General features: G+C 45.7%; 2 protein-coding genes across 2 annotated transcripts in view; both read left to right on the top strand.

Moving 5' to 3' along the window:
- CNTF (ciliary neurotrophic factor) overlaps positions 1-17,476 on the top strand; it is a 160,063-nt gene that overhangs the window by 55,462 nt on the left and 87,125 nt on the right. The window lies entirely within an intron of this gene.
- Positions 1-17,476, top strand: part of DTX4 (deltex E3 ubiquitin ligase 4) — a 39,751-nt gene that overhangs the window by 14,157 nt on the left and 8,118 nt on the right. The window contains exons 3-5 of the mRNA XM_081854895.1: positions 8,223-8,997; positions 13,913-13,974; positions 14,875-15,036. Of these exons, the coding sequence (XP_081711021.1) occupies positions 8,223-8,997; positions 13,913-13,974; positions 14,875-15,036 (999 nt within the window). The remainder of the gene's footprint in view (positions 1-8,222; positions 8,998-13,912; positions 13,975-14,874; positions 15,037-17,476) is intronic.

Below are 17,476 nucleotides of genomic sequence, written 5' to 3'. Positions count from 1 at the left end.
GCTCCTTGAGAAAGGGGAATGCTGTCAATATCCTGTTGAGAAGCTGCCTCTGAGGAGGGTGGGCAGAAATCCCCTCACACCCCAGACTGAATGAGTGATTGTTCTGCCTGTCTCCCCTCCTCTCCCTCTCCAGTTGCTATGAATGTTGTTGTTTGGGGTCATTAAGGAGTTCTGATGGTAGAGGGGTTGTGACCCTGGCAAGGTCTTGAATAGCTATTGTCCCTTTTCTTCCCTTGTTGAATGGGAGGCTGAAGGCCTGATTCAGAATGACCCAGGGAGTGGTGGGAGGATTTTCCCACAAGGTTGATGGATGGAGCCAGATGCTGAAATTCCAGCAAACCCCCCCTCCCTATGCTGGTTCCTTCCCCTTCTTGTGATGGATTATAATAAATTATAGGGTTTGCACTAGCGGTACGTACTGCGGTTTAGCTTGTAACAGGCTTCTCCATTGTATTGCCTGATTATTTCTTAAGAGTCCACCTCCCCACATAATTTCTTCAGAAAATGCCCTTTCTGCCTGAAATACCTTGTTATGGTGTGTGTGGTCTTCCCTGATCCATGGTATTTACTTCGCTCAAGCCTAAGGAGGCAAGGAATTCTTAAGAGATCAAAACAGGGAGTGGGGGGGAATATCCAGGTGTTAGCCATAGAAAGCTGGTTGCCTTTATTAATTCATGCCCACCTTCTTTCACCCCAGCAATAAATTCTTCAGACATTTTAATGGAACAAAATCCAATCACAGCAGCGCCTTTCTTTTGTGACGTGCTTGCTACAGTGCATTTGCTGCTAAATTATAAAGCATTTCATGTAATTCAGGCTTAAACTACAATCAACAGAATAAATGATCCAGGTTTATCCTTTCCTTTTCATTGTTTGATCACTTGCTAATCCAGAGTATTCAGCCATCTGTGCCAGGCACCTGTTCCTTGTGCAACTTTGCATGGTGCTGTTACTCTCAGAAGCAATTTCTGGAACTGCTCAGGGTGGTGGAGGCTGCTTTCCATAAATTGGAACCCCAAATCACCTTGGTGCCACAAATCCAGATTCTGGGAGTGATGTGGCACATCGTTTGATGATGAGTTATTCTCCATTGGCATTTTAACCATTAACAAAAGGTAGCAAATCTGTTTTTTATATTTGATCCGCTTTGTTTGTTGAGCTGTTGTTGTTGTTGTTGTTGTTGTTGTTGTTGTTGTTGTTGTTGTTGTTGTTGTTGTTCTTCTTCTTCTTCTTCTTCTTCTTCTTCCTCCTCTTCTTCTTCCTCTTCTTCTTCCTCTTCTTCTTCCTCTTCTTCCTCTTCTTCCTCTTCTTCCTCTTCTTCCTCCTCCTCCTCCTCCTCCTCCTCCTCCTCCTCCTCTTTGGTATTCTTTTATATACCACAGAATCAATAAACATTTATCTACGTGGTATCTATACTTCAGTTAAAACCAAAACAATATGACTAATAAGATCAAAGCAAAATACATTAAAGGAATGGAAGTGAACAAAATGGATCATCTGATATGAAGGTTATAAGAATAATAATTCATTTTCATGTGAAGGCTTGCTGAGATAACAAAGCCTTAAGTTGACACCTGAAACTCATTACAGACAACTGGCGTTTGATTTCATTTGGTAGAGTTTGATAATCCTGGTGCCACCAAACAAGCACAGTTGCTTGCTGAGGACAGTCTTATACTGCCAGGAGCAGTCAGACTTGCCTCAGTGGCTGATCGCAAAGACAGGGCAAGGGTATAGGGGATGCGGTGATATTTTAAGTGCACTGACCTTGGGTTGTTCAGGGCTTTATTATGTACTAATAGTAAGTCCTTGAAGATAGCTTTGGTCGTTTACTGACAGCCAGTGCAAGTCCCTCATCACAGGTGTTATTGGGTGTGGGCGTCTGACAATGTATAACATCCAGGCTGCAGAATCTACCTCACATAAATAGAGATGGGTATCCTCAAGGTTACCTGTGCTTTTGAACCACCATAGCTAACCTATCCCAATCCAGGAATGGTTGTGGTGGGGACACTGGCTGAAGCTGGTAAAAGGCATTCTTCACCACTGAACCTCAAGTGACTGAGCTGCAGCAAGAGTACTGTGTACCTGCTCCTTCAAAACGAGTTCCACCCCAACTGGCTTATCTCCCTGATACGGGAACGTCTCATCCGTAGTGCTTCTGTCTTGCCAGGATTTAAATTTAGTTTATTGGCCCACATTGAGCCGAGCACTGCATCCAGGCACTGGGCCAGAACTTTCATGCACTCACTCAGCTCAGGTGCTTGCACCAATGTACCCTTACCTTTCAAGAGGGCCTAGCCTCCTATTTCTGTGTGGAAGCAGGACTGGAATAAAAGAAGAAGTGAAAAGTCAGTCAGCCCTGTTTTTGTGCAGGTATTTATTTGGAATCATGGGGCAAAGGTCATTTTGGCTCTGGCATTCCACCCCCCACCCCGCCTCCCTTTTGAAAACATTTGGGCAGACACATTCAGTAGTCACTGTAGTTTGTCACTGCCCTAATTCAGACCTTGCAGTCTTCCTTATTCGCTTGGAGAAAGGCAATTTGCATCTGCTTCTCTCTCTCTCTCTCTCTCTCTCTCTCTCTCTCTCTCTGTGTGTGTGTGTGTGTGTGTGTCTGAAAATGTGAACAGGATTGGGGAGCACCACCTACATGTTAAAGTCCTCTATGAGAAAGGAATCACCAGATAAGAAGAAATGTTCTCTTTGCTAACCAGCTCAACTAAGCAGTTGTCTCCTGGGGTTCTTCAATATTTGATCATCCTTTTCTCACTTTGCAATGCAAAGGTAATACTTGTTTAACAAGGAAGGAGGAGAAAAACATGCTGATTTAGAAATATTTCGGGGTGCTAGCTAGCCCACCTTGAGCTTTTTTGTTTTGATTAACTTACTCAAGTTTAAAGTAAAATCTACACAATTGCTAAATTAAGTATACAACATTTACTTCGTTATAATAATAGCTTTTATTTTTCCCAGTTCCTTGTTCTGGGCAGAGCCCTGGTAAATATAGGTTGTAGTGGTGTATAAACTAGATCTTACTCAGTGTCCTCTTCTGAACTAGGTTTTTTTCTGGGGAAATTGCCAACTTTCCAATTTTGTACCACCCATGTATAAAACAAGTTGTGAAACTTGCTTCAGTAAATAGTCACCCTCTGTTTTGAATACTTTTTCTTTTAAAAGGAAATCCCCGGTCAGAAATATTTATTTGCCTGAGACTGTTGTTATAAACAGAGATAAGTGAGTTAAACATAATCCCTAAAAATGAATAGTTTGCATTCTTCACATAATCTCTATAGTGGCTTTATATCCTTGCCTGCAAATTACATGTATTTTAGCTAATTATCCTGTTTTCCAGTCATCTGTATCCTCAGTGTGTACAGCAGTTTTAGTGACCAATTAGCAAGCGATCCAGACCAGATCAGCACTATTGTCAATTTATGTTTCAGTTTTGTCATTCACTGTCCCATAATAAATCTTTCTGTTCTCCCCTTCCCCATACAATAGAGTTGCCATATTTCAAGAAGTAAAAATCTGGACACCCCTAAAGTTGTTGAGTTTTTAAAAATTGTTGAGTTTAGTGTGTGTGTTTTTTAGGAAAACAGACTTGCTTCTCTGCAATTGTAGGCTTAGCTTTTATACCCCTCCTTTTAGCATGTGCTGGATTAGTACAGGTGTACCTGCCAACAATTAGTTTTACCCAAATTATGTCAATGTACCGGTAGTCAGATTATGCTTCTGCTAAAAGACACCAGCTGATAAAGGGCATGAGTCAGCCAGAATTATGTGTGTTTAAACCCCATTTGTTTAAATGGGAGGGTGAAGCATTTAGGGTGAGGCTTATGCATTTAGGGTAAGTGATGAGAGAGATGCAGCCCCAAGCGCAGCCATACTGGTTTATTCTGCCCTGTTCACATTTAAATGGCGGGAGGGTCTGATTTTTACACCAGAAGGTGTGTGCTGAGAGCTGAACCTATTCCCTCCTCCACTTTAACTCTCCACACTCCATCCTTAAGGGCATTTTTCTCCTGGCCCAGTCCACTTCCAGTAATGATCTGGTTGGGAGAAAAGTTCCTGGGGTGGTGGACTGTGAGAAATTAAAGGGGAGGAGTGGGAAGTTCTTCTCACCTGTTGTTGTTTAGTCGTTCAGTTGTGTCCGACTCTTCGTGACCCCATGGACCAGAGCACACCAGGCACTCCCGTCTTCCACTGCCTCCCGCAGTTTGGTCAAACTCATGTTGGTAGCTTTGAGAACACTGTCCAACCATCTCGTCCTCTGTCGTCCCCTTCTCCTTGTGCCCTCCATCTTTCCCAACACCAGGGTCTTTTCCAGGGAGTCTTTGAAGACAAACTGCCAATATCTGCCTGCTTCAGTGGGTGCTTGGATCTCAGAGTATCACTCGACAAGCAGATTGAACTTCTTCACCAGGCAAAAAGAAAAAGAAAAGAAACAAACCCTCTTCTGCCTAGCAAGGTGGAATGTCAGGACCATGTGTCCTGGCTTATCCACAGACCTGTTGCAGGTCAACGACTCGCAGAAGATGGCCATCATTGACCGTGAGCTGAAAATGCTCAATACTGACATTGCCTCTCTACAAAAAAAACAGAGTTGCTTCAAATAGCAGCCTCCGAGATAATAACTGCACCTTTTTCTGGCATGGAGGGCATCCAGAAGAACCATGTATTGCAGCTTAGACTTTGCAGTGAGGAACTCTCTTTTGTCTGCTACAGAGGGTTCAAAACACTTACTCTCTCTGCCTCTCAGCCACCTGCAGTCCTGGTTTAAGGTGGGCAGTAACTGACCAGTGAGATACAATTCGAAGACAACTCAGAGCGATCATACCTTAAGCCAGTCAGGTTGAGGTTAAGACTCGTAACTGCTGCCTCACCGAAGTTCTGCAACATATAATAAAAGCATTAATATGTGAGAATCCCTTAACACCTCTAACATTTCCTTCATAGAATAATCAACAACTGATTCTGTTCTTACACCCTTTGTTCTCTCATTTCTATCAATGATGTTGATTATAAGTGGAAAGTCCTCATTTCTGTGCTAGTAAGTTTTACCAAAACTTTTGAATTAGGAAATTTTCCTATGCAAATCTGGCTAACTTGTATAGAGTAATTTGCATAAGAAAAATCTCAGTTTACACTGTAGGGCCTGCACAGTGATCTAATTTAGCATATTTAATTTACTCACATTCAAATTAACAAAACTAAACACTTTGAAACTGCCATGCTTGCCTAATACTGAATTTGCATTTGGCATCCATTCACTGTTACTAATAAGAACAGAAAAGTTTCCCTCAGAAAAATAAAAGAGTGGAAAACTTCTGCCCCACGTCACTACCTCCATTACAGTTGTCAGTGAATGTGGAGCCATATGCATTCTCTCCTGTTGTTCTACTTGCTTGCCCTGTCTTAATTCAACAGGGCTCATCATTTTTGAACCTGGTAAACTGAGTGAAAGAAGATTTGTGGTAACAGTTGGAACAGTCACAGTAATTGTGGTTGATGGGTGGCTTGCAATGATCTTTCACCTGTTCTGTCAAATAGTTTAGCAATGCATGCCTTTCCCACTGCCTTTTTAAAGGAGTAGTGAAAACAGCCTCTGAAGGAATTGCGATACCTTCTCTGTGCTCTTACGTTTGACAATCAGCTGCACAAGACCCTCTCATGATAATGTCCCTTACCTTGCAAATGAGTCCGCTCGCCAGAGTCACCCCTGATGATTGCCATTCTGTTACAGGATTTGATGACATAGCAGCTTTTGACCACACAACTGCTTGCTTTGGAAGACTATACATGGGCTTGGAGGCCAGCCTGGGATGGGTGGGATTGATTGATCTATATAACTCGTGTTTCATCTGCAAGGAAATTGAGGGCAGCATACATAAGCTCTTCACACCATACATTTGTGAGGGGCACATACGCTTTAAATGTATGGTGTGTACACAACCATTGGTGGTCTCCCACCCAGGCACTGACCAGACTCAGACTTGCTTAATTTCAGTTGAATCATTTGCCTTCCAGCCTTTTGTTCCACCCCTGCCCCACTGCCATTCCCTCCATATCTTGGCCTAATACCCCCACGATCCCCAGCCAGTGTGGCCATACTGGTTGGCGCTGATAGGAGTTGTAGTCCAAAACACCAGGAGGACAGTAAGGCTGCCGAAACCTGGTTATGCAGCAGAGAATTCACAAGCAGGAGAGGGATTGAACAATACCTCCCTCTTCCTTCCTGTTCTCCCCTGCAAATGCCCCCAACACTTGCATTAGAACTATGAGGTAAAGATGGGGGTTGGTGACCCCGCGTTTTCCTCATGTACTTTGTTTAGAGTTGCGCAGGAAAAACTGGTCTGTTGGTGATATCAGGGAAGACGGGGGCTTATATTTCCCCTCAAAACTGCCTTCTGCTCCTTAGGGGGAGGCCCACCCCTCACACATGAGAACCATGGATTTAATGCTTCAGAATGTAGCTAATCAGATTATCTTTAAGCCCATTAACGTTGCTGCCAAAGATGAAATAGTTTTGAAATCTTGTTAGCAAGTTCTGTGGGTGAAATAGGGCAGTATGTCAGAAATCTCCAGCTACCTCTTTGGCCTGAAATAGGGTGTGTGTTTGTTGGAGCATGCCATCAAATTGTAACCTTCCTGTTGGGATTCATACATTATCTGCAACGATAACCTGCAGTTTCATTGATAGCAGTTCCAGCCATTATTGAAGCTCTCCCCTTCAGCATAGTTCAGAACAGAAAGAAATGGCAAGCTAGATATTTTTATATAAAGGAAACTGAAATAGTATGGAGCTAAACCCATATATTTAGCAAAATACCACAAGGAATAGCAACAGCCAGTGCCTTTTTTCACTCACGTCTTTCACCATTTTCACTGTAAGAATATGAATGTGGATCAAATATGAATATGAATCAAAACAAAGAGTGGGGGAGGACATTAAAAAGGGGTCACATTATTTTTGCAAAACCACTAGTACTTAAATCAGGAGTAATCACTGTGTTGTGGAACTGTATGGAAAGCAGTGCCTTCAAGTTCATAATGCACAGTAATTGACAATGTATTAATAATGAATACTATGACTGATCTGTGCCAGTCTGTTGGGTTGTATTCAGTTATGGTCCTCATGCAGATGGCAGCTCGCTCTTCCAGCATGGGCTTCCATCAGAAGAATGAGTGAGAAGTGATTTTTGTCCTGCGTCCCTCCATGCATCCCCACTCCCAAATCTGCTCCAGGAGGTAATGGAGGAACCTTTGGGACAATGTGAGAGATCTGGGCGGTGTGTGTGTGTGTGTGTGTGTTTGTGTGCGTTTGCTAAGGGGAGGGCAATTGGTGAAAATGGTCTCCCTCCCTCAGCTAGATCAAAGCATCTTCTGGCAGCGTGAAGACCACCCCAGGGATTGCTTGGCATGACTGGGATTTCGGCAAAGTAGCAGTGACCCAAGGAATAGACCGTACAATACGATTCAGTGCATATCTTTAGAATATGAATGAGAGAATGTCAAACTTTTGATAGTGGCCTCATAGTCTCTGAGATTCAACTTCAGTGCAGTTCTGTGGCAAAAGCCAAGCACAGAAGATGAGAGGTGCCCTATAATCCACTTCGACTTTGCCTATTCAGACCGAGTTTGCTGAAAGGAAATTGAGTCAGTGAGCAAGCTGTGCATAATTTCCAAAGAAATCCATTTTGCTGATTCTTGTCCCCCAAACTTACCCAGCTTCCCTCACAAATCACTGACTGCCAACCAATGTCCAATTACTACCCTCCTATTATGGCATGGAACTGTATAGATCCATCCCCTGCTTCCATAATGGGGGAAAATTTGGAATTCATCAGACACGGCTTTCACAGACTGCCACACGTGAAGATGCTCCATTGCCCATTGGGTTTCTGTTTAATATATATAGGTGTCCAAAGTACTTAATGTACAGCAGCTTAGCAGTCCTTGCAACAACCCTGTGAGGTAGGCCAATAATATCCACGTGACCCAGGGCCACTCAGTGAGTTGGTGATGGTTGCCAAATTTCAGCCAGAGACTTACAGGTTCGCCACTGTGCTACACCAGCTCTCTTGTCTACTAGTGCTTCTCAAAAAAAAACAACCAACAATTTTCTGAGCATCATTCTCAAGTAGGCTTGTGTGACCTTGAGCTATAATAAACTCTTGAGGCCTTTCTGTTTACCCTCTTCCCGTTGCTCTTTCCCACAGGCACCATTCGCCCCGTGCGGCGCAGCTATTATGACCCCTCCTCAGCCCCAGGAAAAGGCGTGGTGTGGGAGTGGGAGAATGACAATGGCACCTGGACTCCCTACGACATGGAGGTGGGCATCACCATCCAGCATGCCTACGAGAAGCAGCACCCCTGGATTGACCTCACTGCCATTGGCTTCTGCTACATCATTGACTTCAGCACAATGGGGCAGATCAACCGCCAGACGCAGCGCAAGCGCCGCGTCCGCCGCCGCCTCGACATGGTCTACCCGTTGGTCACCGGCACCTTGCCCAAATCCCAGTCGTGGCCGGCGAGCCCTGGGGTGGCCAGCACGCCTCCTGCGCCGGCCTGCACTTGCCCCCAGTGCCTCCTCGTCATGAGCATCAAGGCGGCGGTGGCAGCCGGGAGCAATGGAGGGACTGGCGTTTCAGTCAGCCAGCAGCAGCTCTTGCAGCAGCAGCAGCCGCCCGCACAACCACCACCGCCTCCCCGTAAAGCTGTCTCCCTTTCTGGCAGCGCCAAGCTCCCCATGCCAGCATCTATCCACAAGCCCCAAGACGGAGCAGCTACCATGCGCAGTTCCTTGAAGACCCTGGCCTCTCAGGTGAGCCGGAGGCAGGCAGCCAGCACTCCGGCCCTCACCACAGCCAGCTCCCCCGCCAGCCCTACCAGCGCCAATGGCAAGGTGACCCGCGCCAGCCTTAATACACTGAACCGTACCAACCTGCAGCGCCTAGCCATTGCACAGTCCCGTGTGCTGATTGCCTCGGGGTAAGTTCATTGCAGTTGTTTCGGACAGTGGGCTGTGTGACTGTGAGCGTTCCCAAATGGTGGTCCACGGAGCACCAGTGGTTCACGAGCCTCGTTCAGGTGTCTGTGGATTTGTGGTTGAGGATAGCAGATGGCACATCAATCACACAGAATGGTCATACTGATTTTTATTTATTTGAGTCCTGTTGATTTTTAATGGTGTTGTTATTTGCTTCTTTTATTTCTTGCATCGGACCAGATTCAACTCACTGTGCAAGGACTTTTACTAGTGCAGCAGGGATTTCCCTTCCTCTCTTTTCCCACCCTAGATTGGCAGGGCAGGGGACTGTTGGGAGAACCCTCAGAGCAGTTCACCGGGGGGTGGGGGGGAACATTCCATCCAGCAAGCTGAAATGTTTGCACTGACAGAGCATAATTTTAAATTTTACATTATTTTATTGTCCTACAATTTGAATTCAATGGAATACAACAAAGTGCAATAGAAAAGAACCAAAAGAAGCGATGGGAATACAGTTAAAAATCATACAGTATCTAGTGCAGCATATTACAATTGAAAAATCATTATGTGTTTCGCCAAGAGCCTCAGCAGTTTTCAAGTGGTCCATGAGGAGAACAGTTTGGGAACCACTGGGGTAGGAAACCTGAGTTGTGAGTGAATCAAGCACCTATAGACTGTACAGATTAGTGCCTCCTCCCCTTTTTTGCATATGGAGTCCACACTCTGCAAGTAGATAAGGCTATATTGCAAACTCCCCTGTGATCTTCAGATGAAGGATGGTATAGAAATTGAATAATAATAACAATAATTCTGTCTCTGCTGATGAAGGCACTATACCTCTGCTGCTAGGATTCAGAAATGAGGAGACATCTATTACACTCAGGGCCTGCTTGTTGATATCCTGTGGTTGGCCACTGAGAACATGATGCTCAGTTGGATGAACCTTTGGCCTGATCCAGCAGGGCTCTTCTTAGAGGGTCACTGCTGTTTTACCATGGTGCACCCTTGGGTCATTACGTGGGAGAAGCTCTTTTGTGCCCCCTCCCTCTAAATCTGTTGTCTCTGCTTGACGTGGTCTGCAGAGACAGACGCCCAACACCCTTCTTAGTCGAGACAAATGATGAGTCAAACCAGATCTTGCCTCACATTGAAAATGATTACTGTTTTTCATAGCAAGCCAAGTTTCAGTGTTGTGAAAGGATTTTTCAGTAAGCAAAAAAGGCTTCCTAAAGCAAGGCTGGGCCATCTGAAGCTCCAGGCTGTATGTAGCCCTCAGCTCTCTTCTGTAGCTTAGTGGCTTTGCTAATGTAGAAGGTCTTCGGTTCAATCCCCAGCATCTCCAGGGAGGGGCTAAGAGAGAGCTCTGCCTGAAATCCGAGAGAGCCAGTCAGTGGAGACAGTTCTGAGCTAGATGGGCCAATGGTCTGGCTTCGCATAAGGCAGCTTCCTATGTTCCTGCAAGTCCCTTGCAAACAACCAGGTGTGGCCTTTGGGAAGAGTAATCTGGGAAGGAAGGGAGAGAGAGAGAGAGAAGGGGCAGCCCCGCCCCATTTTTGGATCTGTGCCTCCCATCCCAGTGCTGACTTTGGCCCTGCCCACAGTCTGCATGTGGCCCTAAACAAATTATCCCCAAGGGAATATGGACCTGGACAGGAGAGAAAAGGTTGACATGAAGTCTAAGCTCGGAGGTTACAAACATTTGGGGGGTTTTTTTTCAGTTGAAAAGAATCTGACTTCTTAAGTGTTGACTTGTTCGCTAATTTCATATATTTGTTACTCTTCATTGTCATGGGCAGTGCTAGAGTAAGTTACAAAACATGGGAAACGGAACAATATGTTAAATAAACACAACAAAAATGTTGCAGTTGAGGCATCTCTAGAGATTCCAGCAGCATGAGCCAGTTGCAAGTCAGAGGGCCTGACTTGAGAATCTACAAGAACATGATGGGGCCGAGCTGTGGTGTTGCTTAATATATGCAGCCTGACATGCCAGCATGATAGAAAAATCCCTAATGAAGATCTAAGACTGCCTACAGCTGGCACTCCCCACCTCGGCCTCTCTCAGCTCCCGCGTTCCCCAACTTATAGCAAATACCACAGACCCCTTTAACCATGAAAATGGGGGGGGGCTGCAAACCCCTTTTGAATACTAATGAGGAAGTGAAACATTCTTTTTGTCTCCCCTCCACATCTAGGGACCCTTCCTCTCAAAAGCCCTATTGAAAGCTTTTCACGCCACTGCCTGATCTGGAAGACACCCCACCTTCCCCTGACCAAAACACTCTTTCTTGGTCATCTAATTAGCGTGTTTCTCCCCTTTTGTCTGACTGCCATCGGCCTTCTGTCGCCCGGTGGCCCCCCCCCCATCGCCCGTGACCCTTCCAAAAGACTTTCCCAAGGAAGAGAGCAAGGGAGGAAGGGGCCAAGGCGATGTTTGCTGGAACAAAAGGCCCTGTGAATAACTTGGAGACACGACCAAGGTTTCTAAAGAGCTGGAGAAAGGCGCAGTGAGAGGAGTGCTAGGGAATGGGAGAGGGGTGGGCAAATGCCTCTGTCTTTAGATTAGAGGATTCTCTGTCTCCAGTTAGGTCTTGGTCTGTCTCTATGGCAACTATTGTCAAGCTAGAAAGGTCCTTCACTCTGTTTGTCATTCAGGCCTTGTTGCCTTCTCATGCATACTTCATCCGTCCCTGTCCCAGATGCCTCAACTTCCCTTTTGTGTGTGTGTGTGTGTGTGTGGAGCAATTTGAGGATTGTTCATTTTTAAAGGGCATACAGTTTAGAACAGCCATCAAATGGCTATTTCTGATATGTGAAGCCACTCTTAGAATTTGGCCAGACAGCTCTCTGCGTCATACAGACATAGGCAGGATTCGTCAGGCGAGGCAGGCTTCTCTTGGCCTTGCATGGCTGACAGGACCCAGTATAAATTGTACAATGGAACCTCGGTTGTCGAATATAATCCATTCCGGAAGACCGTTTGACTTCCGAAACGTTCGACAACCGAGGCTCAATGGGTGGTCAGAGAATTCAATTGAAAAAATAGAGAAACGCGTCTCAGAAGCCATTCAACTTCCAAAGTGCATTTAAAAAATGGAAGCATTCACTTCCAGGTTTTCGGCATTCGGCTTCCAAAATGTTTGGCAGCCAAGACATTCGAAAACCGAGGTTCTACTGTACTGTCCACCTGCTGGCTTCATGACATAGGTCGAAGGGTACCCAAATATTTGGAACATGGGGGGGGGGGGGGAGTTGCTGCTTTTGTAGGACACAACCTGCCCCACAGTGGCTAACCAGGAATGCATGAAGCAGTCATGTGGACTTGTTCTAAAAAAGTTGTGGGACTGCACTTTTTTTTTACTCCACAACTCTTTCACTTACACTATGTCCTCGGTGGTTTTTCTTCTATTCAGACACAGCACAATGAAGAACTTTACCCTTCTCTTCATGAAGAAGAAGAAAAAAGCATGTTATTTTTTAAAACTTCAAGCTTTCAAACTTCCCTCAATATCACTTTGCATTTTCAGACTATTTGTGGGGTGGGAATCAGGCACATACAGGTTATTTCAGTGCTTTAGGTCAGGGTGGGCAAACCCATGGCTCTGCAGCAGCTGCTGGAATCTCGATTCCCATCAGCCTCCAGCCAGCATGGCCGGAGGTTAGGGATAATGGAAGCTACAACTTCTGGAGGGCCACCGGTTCCCCACCCCGTGAATAACAGCCTATTTCAGGGTACAAGTATTTCCAGGAAGTGGTCCTGGAAAAAGCAATAACGTTTTCTCTCTGGGGAATCCATCCCCACTGTTACTATGATCACTCACTGCCCAGTCCTATATAGTGGTACCTCGGGTTAAGAACTTAATTTGTTCTGGAGGTATGTTCTTAACCCGAAACTGTTCTTAACCTGAAGCAGCACTTTAGCTAATGGGGTCTCCTCCTCCTCCTGCTGCTGCTGCTTGATTTCTGTTCTCATCCTGAAGCAAAGTTCTTAACCCGAGGTAATATTTCAGGGTTAGCGGAGTCTAGAACCTGAAGCGTATGTAACCTGAAGCATATGTAACCTGAAGCGTATGTAACCTGAGGTACCACTGCAGTTGACCCTCTCTGCTATGCAGGAAGGCAGAAGATCATCATGGTTAGAAGACCACGGCTAGTGCACACCTGACCCTTTTCCCCAACCCCCTGCATACACACGCCTTTCAGGAGTCATGCTGATACAAAGGCTGTCACAACCACAGACTTGCCCTTCCGTCAAACCAGTCCTCCTGTCTCTGGCACACACCCTTATTTCAGATACCTATGGGTGCGCTTGCCTCTCCCAGGCCGCCTTGCTTTACTCAGCCAGGGATTGTGTTTGTGCCTCAGGCTACTAGCAGCCAAAGGCAGGGATGCAACCTGCCAGGCTAGTTTAGTGGGAACACGCTGCTTTTCGTCACTTTCAGGGTCTTAACAGAAACCAGTCTGGGGATCAGAGAAACGGCAGGGAACCTGCCACCCAGTGTAGCGTAGAGTGCCATTCCCCACCCCACCCCGGCCTCGCAGAGTCTCCAGTTTCGTTCCTCAAAGGGATTCTAAAGCGTCCTTTGAATTCTGTGCCTCATCTCCTTCCATGTTTGCTTGGTTCTTAAGAAAAGTAAAACATCTCGTGGCACTTTAAAGACTAATAAACTTGTTATAGCTTAAGCTTTCATGGACTACAGTCCGCTTCATCAGATGCATGAATTTCTGTAGTCTGTGAAAGTTTATGCCATGATAAACTTGTTAGTCCTTTAAGGTGGCACAAGATTCTGTTGTTGTTTTTCCTCAAGAGGCTAGTGCATCTGCCTCTCTGAGAATTGGTTCTTGAGTATTCTGCTTTTCGCAATGATGCCGAATGTGTCCACAGCCACTTGTAAGCTGTGCCTCCTTTCTTTGCAGGGTCCCTACAGTTCCTGTGAAAAACCTCAATGGCTCAAGCCCAGTCAATCCAGCACTGGCAGGTAAGAGGGTTAGGGTCACTGTAGGAACAAAGCAGTCATCAGTGACTCATGGCTATTGCTTGGCCTAAATAAGGGGTATCTGAGGAGCTGTAATAAGTTTGATCAGGGTTTGGCGTTAGTCTGTGCAGTATGTTTATTCAGTGAATGCAGAGGATATGCAGAGTTGACATATGGGTTAAAGACTGGAGTCACGCCCAAAGAAATATTAAAAGGGAGGTAATGGTGACATTCTTTGGTGAGGTAGAAAACCTGTGGCCTTCCAGATGTTTTTGAAATGCAACTTTAATCATCGCTGATCATTGGCCATGCTAGCTGAGTTGGGGGTCTAAACAATATTGGGGGTCCACAATGGAATAAACACTACCCTGGGCAGGAAGTGCAGCTTTAAAGAAGTGAAGCTTTAATTTCCATGATGGACTGCAGGATAGTTCAAGCTACCTTGTTGTCACTGTTGTTAGTAATTGTAGAATAATTACCACACAAGCTTTTAAGCTTTGAATTTTAATTTGCAAATAAAAAATAACAATTGCTTAGGTCTTCAAGGATTATCAGCCTTTACCTCTGACTTGCCTGTTACATTATGATATTGTAAGAGCTAGGAATGGTAGGATCTTGCCATCCCACCCTCATAGATGAAGGTGAGATCCAACACACAGGGTACCATAAGCAGAACACTTGGGGTCTCCTCTAGATAAGGGCTTGCAGAGAAAATGAATTTGCAAAGCACCATGTCCTTGCAACGTAACACGGAGGGTGTTCCCTTTGTTAATGAATGGTTTTGGCCTAAGGAGGTAAATGGATGGAGAAATATGGAGCATTGGGGGAGCAGACAGGGATATGTTTTGGTTTCGGGGGAGCAAAGAGGAATCAACTTCTCAAATACCCCCCTGTCCCACCCAGGCATCACAGGGATCCTCATGAGTGCTGCTGGTCTGCCGGTCTGCCTCACTCGACCCCCAAAGCTGGTTTTGCATCCCCCTCCAGTCAGCAAGAGTGAAATCAAATCCATCCCTGGGATATCCAATACTTGCCGCAAGACCACCAAAAAGCAGACCAAGAAAGGTAAGAATGGATAACCCCTCTACCTTTTCTCCTCATAGGATTCTAAAACTAGAGTACCAGGGGGCCACAGCAGGACCTTAATGGAGCCCAGAAGCCATCTGCCCTTCACTTGTCAATCTACACAGTTCAGACCACAAAGAGCGCTGTAGAAAGTAACTCCATCCAGACATCACGCCAAACCATGGTTTACAGTAACTACAGTTAAAAGTCAAACCATGGTTTGAGACTCCCATCTGCAATGGAAAATAAAGCCTTAGTTTTGCTGTGTAAAGCTCACACCACGTTCCTCGTTCAGCTCACTCTCCTCCTAACAGAGCCCCTAGATGCAGACCCAAGCTGTTCATTACTGATGCCCACCCCCATGTGCTGCTACATTATCACTGATTGACTCCTTCTGAAGGGTTTAGAACAGGACGGTGAGGACTAGCTGAGGACTTGCCCGCTCAATAGCACTCATCTTTGCAGATCAGACAGTATGTTCCTGTCTTTACACTCATCAGTCTGTGGACCCTTCCCCTTTCTCCGATTTCTTTCCTGGCCCTTTATAGCTGCCACTCAAACCTTGTTCCAATGCAAGGATAATTAGCATAGTGCGCTCCAGATATTGTAATACTGCAACTACCACCACCCTTGACTATTGCATGTGCCCCAGCAACATCTGGAGGGCACCACATTGGTTCTAAACCATCATTCTGCTTCCCTGCACTGCTCCCGCTTCTCTGTCCCATACCAGTGTGTGGCTGCATCTGTTGATGGCCAGACAATGGCAGCTATCCAACCAGTGTTCTTCCAAAACATTATCCTGGACGGCTCCCAACTGCAGCATTACCTAACACATGTCCCCTGCTGTTGACTTGCACGCTTCCTCCACCCCCTCATAATTTCCTGGCCCAGCTGTAGCAAGCATACTGTACTACACTCCCTGTCTTCCTCCAGAGTACTTCACATCTGCTTGACAGGTAGTAATAACCCATGAAGGGACTCCATAAGCCTAACCAGTTTCACTGGCGCCTGTTGCACATCTGTAAAGGAGGAAGGAGCAAAGAGCTGACAACAAAGGGGGCCTTGACATCGCATCCAGCATGCCTCATACAATGCTGACAAGGGCAGATAGGCTCACAGATAGGCTCAGAGATCCAGGGCGGAGCACTGAAATCGGTTATCAGTTCTAAGGATCAACCCTGGAGCATTTTAATTAAGAATATATTAAGATGCCCCAGAGCACGTAGACTGCATTTCCCTCATCAGGTTCCTACAGAATCCCACACATCAGGGATCAGCCTGAAGGGTTTCCAGATAAGGGGGTGGTGTTCTTGGACACTCTTTGAGTTCCAGCGTCTCTTTCTCTAGAAACAGAAAGGCTCTTGCTGACAGCATGACACTCCCTTGCTGTCTTTTCCCAGATGGCCAGCTTAAGGCTGCAGTGCTATGCACCCTTCCCCTCGAGTAAGATCAGTTGGTCGCAGTTGGGCTTGTTTCCGAGTAGGGTCCAGCTGCAATTGATCTGGCCCACAGGCAGCTGTTTGGTATTTTGCAATTAAATTCCTGTGAATGCAAACCTAGTGCACTCCACCCCCTTCCCACCTTACATTTTATAAAGTCGTATGAAGACATCAAGTTCTTGGAAAGACCTGAGTTTACATTCTTAGACGCACAAAATAGAAAGAAAAAGCTTTGAGCTCAGTAGAAAGTAGGGGAAAAAACATGGCAGATGTTTAATGATTTTTTTAAAAAACTCTTTGAAACAAAGAACTCTAGGAGAAAATTATCAACAGTGGATTGAACAAATGGGGCATGTAACAGAATGTTGCAGCGTGGGGTGCCCTTGTGGGGTGCTTGCTGACTGTCACTGTTCTGCCAGAGGGATTGCAGCCCTCAGCAGAGAAAAGGTTCCCTATCTCTGGTCTTGAGCATGGTTGCTCCTTTGTCAGTCTGCAAAGATCCTTTCAGTGTCCAATCACGTCTCGGCTTACTTACCTTTTGAGATGCTCAGGGAGCAAGGGAGGCTAAAGGTGCCTCTGCCACCACAAACAAGAGCCAGGTCTGCAGTGGACATGGAGATAAGTTAGGATAAGTTGCTTAGCCCAACACTGGACTGCAGCCACAAACTGGGCAGAGTCTTTTTCAGGAACACTAAAGCACCCCTGGGAGGGACAGACAACAGGCACATGACCTTTGCACACATGTGAGTTTGCAGGGGGGCGGTAAGAGTGGAGATGTGAATTAAGGTTTCAAATTGGAGTCTTACCATTCTTGCTCATGTTTCTCAATTAAAAAAAAAATGTACTGATGTTACTGGTCCTATTTTAATCTTGCATGGTGGAAAGATCCATCATTAGCACAAACTGGGCTAGGGGCAGATCAGAGACAAAGAGTCCTAACTGTAGTACATTGATCAGGACATCGTACCAAACTCTCCACTTCAACCCATGGCTTCTGA

The sequence above is a fragment of the Podarcis erhardii genome (genome assembly GCF_964252035.2).
Source record: "Podarcis erhardii genome assembly, chromosome: 1".
In the NCBI taxonomy this organism is placed as follows: Eukaryota; Metazoa; Chordata; class Lepidosauria; order Squamata; family Lacertidae; genus Podarcis; species Podarcis erhardii.
This window is presented reverse-complemented; position numbering and strand designations above follow the sequence as displayed.